The sequence below is a fragment of the Montipora foliosa genome, chromosome 1, assembly GCF_036669935.1.
Source record: "Montipora foliosa isolate CH-2021 chromosome 1, ASM3666993v2, whole genome shotgun sequence".
Classification (NCBI taxonomy): domain Eukaryota; kingdom Metazoa; phylum Cnidaria; class Anthozoa; order Scleractinia; family Acroporidae; genus Montipora; species Montipora foliosa.
In genome coordinates, this window is record NC_090869.1 from 18,128,967 (window position 1) to 18,135,499 (window position 6,533).

Consider the following 6,533-nt stretch of genomic DNA (forward strand, 5'->3'; position numbering starts at 1 on the left):
CCAGTGTACACAACTTGCAGCAATCCTGGCTTCTGATGTAGTTACCATCTTTGACGAAAACCTTCAACTAGTGTCTAATTTTCTTCCTTTTTTCGGGAGAGATAAATTAATAGAAAACATCACGTTTAGTTTTCTTAAGATGCAAAGATGCCTGAAGAGAGGTTTTCAAACTGCCACATAATAACCAGATTTTATCTCCACTACACGACAGCTAACACACATGTAGCTTAAGGCAAATAGGTCTGTATGACCATACGATCAGTTTTCGCACTGTTCTACCACTGGGCTATCAAGCCATTTAGTGATTCGTCGGCTGCGAGTTTGTATTACCTTGGCGAGCAGGGTTTGTATTACCTTGGCAACCTCCGAGAGGTTTCTTACTCCAGTTTTCTTTACTCATCAAAAAACAACAGTTAGGGTTTACTGAAGACTCTGCTGGTAGGGGAAAAATCGAATCGTTATATAGCTGGTATACGTGCCTTAGCCAGGAAGGAAAGAAATACGGTCATCGTGTGAATGGAGCTAAAAGATTGCGGATTGTGAGATCTCAGGAGCTGGCAGATAAAAGAGCAGACGGTGTTTGGAACCAAGGTAATATCACAACTTATGCTTTACAAACTGACCTAACGGAGCTCCTCGCAACTGCAGGAAAACGCCACCTAGGTGCTGCGATAGGGTCTAAAAGCCATAAATACCTGTATTGCCATGCATATGGAAAAATCCAGGGTAAGCGGCATCAGCTCGAAATACTCGTTGAAATTGCAAAGAGCCAACAACATGTGGCTACGTTGTTTTCACTTCGGGATATTCTTGCGCGGTATCAGTAATCCGTTCTCTTACTTCTTGATTTAGCATTATGTTTATTTTTCATTCAATATCAGTCATCTTGTAACTTCTTGTTGAAGTCCCGTAGGAAGAGCTAGCAACCGTCAAGCTTGAGCCTTGGTCCCTACCCAGAATTCCTGCTTCTTCTTTTTTTTTTCCTGTGGCGTTTTTTGGGCAGGTTTTTTTCTGGACCCCTTCTGACCGCATTTTGTTCGTTGTTAGAGGCAGCTCCGCTTTTTTCGATTTTTCGCTGTATTTTGCATTGCATGTCATTGATGCAATGTTGTTTAAATGTTTTTATTATTTGTCTTATTTCAGCTTTATAGGTTGCTTACTCTTAAGTCTTCTCTTTTAGGTCCTTATTATTTTTCGTCGTTTATTTTTCTAGCTTATGACATGAATTTAATTTAAAGTTTCGGTAAAAGATGTACAGAGCACCTGCCACGCCGTAAGTGCCACGTGATCCCTGAGTATGAACTTCCCAGCCTAACTGGCAGCCTAAATGCATAGTACTGAGCCCGCGTGCTCAAACGGGGATGTTAGCAATGTTCGAACTGTACTGTCAGAGCTCTTGAGCTTATTGACAGAAGGCCTAGGCATGCGTGTACTTAGTGAGCCTAGCTGTTTGTATTTTTTTTGTATTTGTGACAGAGGTAGATTTCCCCAGTCCAACTGACAGGGTAACGGACACTAAGCCTGTGGGCTTAATTGGGGATATGAGTGCAACTGGAAAACATGTAGAGCCGTAGCTCAACTTTCCCGAGCCAACTTCCCAGCAGAAGGTGTTATTCTTTACTAGGAGGAGTTTGTCATTAGCACTCTGATTCTATTGTAATTAAAGATAACAGCCTAGTCCTGGAACATTTCCAGTCCTGGAGAATCCCACTGAATGCTTGTAAATTATATTTTAGTACTCTAGATTGCTGGTACCTAGAGTTAAGGATTGGATTGCATGCTATACATTAGGGTGGTTTTCGGTACGTCCACCCAATGTGTATAGCTGTTGTCTAGTGGAGATAAAATCTGGTTATTTTGTGAGTTCGCAAAAAGCCCGAAGAGGATGGGCATGTGAAGAAAGACATATATGAAGCGGGATTTATAATTAGAACAAGCAATACAATTTAAGCTAAGTTTCAGTCGATCTCAACCTCGCTTATAAGGAATTTTCCCCCCAGATAAAAAGACAGCGAAACTATAAAGAGGACGCACGGGCAAACGATATTTAATGTTGAAAAACCTGCACTTTGTCCCATTTTTAATTATATGCAACAACTCGCTGACAAATGCGTCCGTCAAGTTTAAAGGATCAAAGCGACGATTCATCTAATAGGAATAAATAGATAAACAGAATCGTCTCAAAACAAATTTGTTTGATGTTTCCTGGATTACTGAGAAACACATGAAAACGTAAAATAAAGAAACTATATATCTACTGTCCGATCAATAGCAAAAACACTCCTTTTCAGGTATATCACTGGTATATTATTCGGCTTCCTTTGATCATTTCTGATTGTCAAAAAAAAAAACTAGCAGAGCTATCTCGTGATATGTTTTTGTTAAAACACCCAAATGACGCTTCAAATAACGCCATAGCACTTAAGTTTTCCCAATGTATGGTAGCCTTTTTCATCGTATCTTTTATGATTTTTTTCTACCCATCCCACGTCTCCAAATCTAAGCTGTGTGACTGGAAGAGTGAACTTGTCAGTAAGCAGACCACTGTCTTCACGCCAGTTTGCGTCATTTTTGTCACAATTACAACTTTTGTCTTGTTTTGCGCATGACCTATTCATCCCGCATGCACATTTCCGACTTCCAGGTGATGCTCCGCCCCAATACGTCATATTATCTGACACTCGGGATACCCACCACCCAAGAGGACTGGAATTAAGCAGTAATCTAGAGTGATAACACTCGTACTTGATAAACTGTTCGCAGTGTAAGGAAACTTCAGTAAGCATCGCCAGCTGAGACAGACTCGCTCCGGCGTAATGAATGTCACGTGAGTAACACCCAGCCTCATCACACTCATCCACCAATTTTCTCTTCTCACTGTCGTGACTGATGACTGTCACACCAGTTCCATTCTTGTCAGTCATGTTACAGATGACATTAAAAGGCGCTAAATTTCCTTCACCATCAGGATCGATTAAGTGAGCTCCACTCTCTGCTGCAGGATGCAGTTGTTTTAAATGGCTACAAGATTTTGCTGAAGAGGAGAGATCATAAAATACCAAAGACATGTCAGACATTGTTTAGTGGCAACTGCTTGATTTATATTTAGTGATTTCATCGGTAGAAAAGGGCACTCCTAAGATCATTTGTTCATTTCTTTTGTAAGGAGTTTCTTAACCCATTTTAGATGCCAGTTTTAGCAATGTGTGATTTAAGTCTGAGTGTTACTGCCAAAATTATTTTGGTTTTTCGTATTTCCTTTCTTATAATAATGATAATGGTTTATTGAACTCTCTCTTGCAGTAACTAAACACTGAATTAACAAGTTATATTACAATATTTACATAAGATAAAATAGAAAATACATGTCTAAAAATTTTTGAACATGAAAAAGTCCTGACTGCGATTGGTTCGACAGGCAGTATGATTATGGAAAAAATATGTTTCGTCCTGTTTTCCTCTTAGAAAAGCGGTGCACGTCGTCGGCTACCATATTTATATAACTGATTGAATTTCTTGGAAGAATCTCTACTGCGGTTGTATTGTCGACAAATTTTGTTTGCAGGTGCCAATGACATAGAAGGCGATTCGTCATCACAGCGAATAAGATGACTCCAAGCTTCGTGCCTTGAGCCAGGAATCCCCCCGTTAAGTGTCTTTTAGTCCGACAACGTTTCCTCAATTCCAACTGCTTGATTGCATCCTGCTAAAAACCCTAATACTTGGCGCTCTCAGCTCCTCCAGTAGAATATAGAGATCTATCAGATCGAAACCTTTAGAAAAGTCAGCAAAAATAAGCGAGCACCAGCATTACCACTATGTAGCTTCGTATATTGGTTGTAGGATGTAGTTTTGCAACCTTTATTGAATTATCTTACAGTTTTTGTGGTTTTTGCTACAGATATATTTGCCCACGTACGATCGAGCATCAAGGGAATCTGTTGTCCTTTGTATTTGGTTAGTATTTTCATGATAGTGTTCAGGCAAATAAGAAGTGCTAGTCAACGCGTTAAGATTGAGACGTAGGCTCACCAATCTCGTACCCAGAGTCATCGGACTTCTTGGCCAGCGGGTGAGCGCCCGGAAAGACTCTGGGATAATCGACTCCATTTAATTTCCCAGAAAGTGTGGGTTCCGGTCTTATTGCACATGCTTTAGTTTAAACGGAAACAGAAAAGAGAAGACAGCAAAGAGTAAAACTGGCGGGTTGAAAGTATTCGAGAAACAAAAATTTAGCCTTACACACCATAAAAGAAACTGGAGAAATGATCAATTGGCTCGCTGTAAGAGCGAGTGAAGATGAAACTTCTGACGCTTTCGGTAAGTGTATTTTTATTGTTTCAGCCTGCATTCCATCGTGTAGAATACCATCGTGGAAGCCTCTTCTACTACAATCTTATGTTTCCGTAATTCTGAATGGTTTCGAGAAAACCTTCCTCCACGGATTTCTCCTCAAAGAGACTGATGTAATGTTTCCCTACGGTACTTTAGCAACAGCAACAGTAATCAGTTTTTAGCAGCGTGGGAAAATTCCCGTGCAGTATTAGGCATAATTCAAACCCTATCGTTTTATTATTTTTGTAATTTATAGCTTCTTAGGTAGAAAAAACGAACAGCACTGAAACTAGTTTTAGATTTTGAATCTCCCTCCAAATTCTGGGGTTTCCGAATTACTAACCGACTTCTTGTCGGACTGCTTTTGTTATGCAGGCGACCAATCAAAAAATAGTTCAAGTCCATTATCCCGGAGTCTTTCAGGGCGCTCACCTGCTGACCAAAAAGCCCGAGGACTTTGGGTACGATATTGTAGGTTCATAGTTAACGCTGCTAGAGCCCTTACACGGGATTTTCGAAACCGTTTTGTTACCGTGTCGCCACATATTGCCTCACTCCAAGCTCTAACGTCTCATCGCCTTGCTTGAAATCGATTGTGTTTCGATGAAACCTTTTTTTTTCAATTTTCGGGTAATTGAACAATTAAATTTCAAAGTTTGGACGAGTTTATTATGCATCACATGCAAACATATAAACACAATGCCAAATTTTACTACATTCGTTATCTTTTCACTGTACCCTTTTCGATTCAATGTGCAATTTAGAAATTTCTTAGAAGTTAAGCATTTTTTCCTAAAATTGTTTCGCAATTTTGTTATATCTGTGGCTTAGTAGTAAATTCAACAGCTTAAAAAAATTGCAACCCATTCTTTTTCCAACATTACGGTCTCTGTTATCCTAAAAAGCGTTTCACTAGCATAATAACTGTCACTGTCAGCGGTTTTTGTAAATTACCTATCTCGCAATGAATTCCCGCAAAGGCACTGTTGGTACATAGGCATCGAAATCCTTTACTAGTAAATCCGGCTTGACATGTTCCGCCATTCAGACACGGGCTGCTGCTGCAGGGATTCTGAAACAAAAGACCAACGCTACTGGTAAGAAACCCGGGAAATGTTTAAACTGCTTCGTGAGTCATATCCAGGAAAACGATATTGAGGAATGAGTGACTGATTGTTTATAAGATTGTTATTAAGTATACGCTCAAGAGTCAGAGGCGTCGACAACGAAGTGCTGTTTTGGGAAGTCAGACTAGATTTGAAAGCGGGACATTCATAGGATTGGCCTATGTTTTGTAAAAAGAAAAAAGTAACGTGGGATTTGAATGCAAAAATGTTGGCGTAACTTTAAACGGCAAACAAAGCGCTATAATTGCTTTAGTGAACTATCCAAAGCAAAGTGCCAAAAATCGAACAAAGCAATATCGGAATTTTTTCTGATAGTAAATGTGATTGAAAGTTCTTAGCCCGGTAAACGAATGAGAAGAGACATTGATCTGCCAGTGAGTCGGTCATACTCGGAGAAAATCTGAGTGCTCCTAAGGCGACTCGAACCTAGGACCCTCCAATCAAATGAACCAAGTTTAACGCTTCACTCCCACGAGTCTCCTGTATTTCAGTGGTGGAACATCCGAATTAGTAATCGGAAGGTCGTAGGTTCGACTCCAGCAAAGGAGAAACCGGATTCTTTCCGAGTATCCGGCCCGTGTCTCTGACAGATTACTATTATTCAAGTTCAATTTCTATTCTCGCAATTCTCATTTAATAGACTAGAGCTCGAAAACTACATCTTTAATTTTTCTTCCATGATGTTTCAAACAAAGCTTAACTAAACTGAAAAATGTATCATCTAAGCATTTTTACCTCAATTTCCAAGTAAGTGTGACCTCCCATGCTACTCAAGACAGACTCTTTTTGAGCAGTAGCATTGTTCAATTCACAAGTCAGCTCTCCTCCTGTTAGGGGCCCCATGTTAATAGACACACAGTCAGGATGCAGATAGCAGTTGACTCGGCAGCTTCCTTCATGCGATACAGTGTCTCTACTGATCACGTGGTCTTTCATGGTCATATTCGGTATTGGCTCCTTGAAGATGATGATGCGGTCGCCGTTTGCTGTTGAACACGTTATGAATTACACTGACCAATCTTAACTGATTTCTTATGTATACCCGTAATAGAGTTACCAAATCGACAATAG

General features: G+C 40.0%; 1 protein-coding gene across 2 annotated transcripts in view; it reads right to left on the minus strand.

Annotated features, from left to right (window-relative positions):
- Window positions 1–2,082: 2,082 nt before the first annotated feature.
- LOC137991845 (neurexin-4-like) overlaps window positions 2,083–6,533 on the minus strand; it is a 44,915-nt gene continuing 40,464 nt past the window's right edge. For both annotated transcript variants that reach the window (XM_068836886.1, XM_068836891.1), the window contains exons 2-4: window positions 6,198–6,448; window positions 5,290–5,407; window positions 2,083–3,034 (exon numbers count right to left, since the gene is read on the minus strand). In XM_068836886.1, the coding sequence (XP_068692987.1) occupies window positions 2,403–3,034; window positions 5,290–5,407; window positions 6,198–6,448 (1,001 nt within the window). In that variant the 3' untranslated portion in view covers window positions 2,083–2,402. The remainder of the gene's footprint in view (window positions 3,035–5,289; window positions 5,408–6,197; window positions 6,449–6,533) is intronic.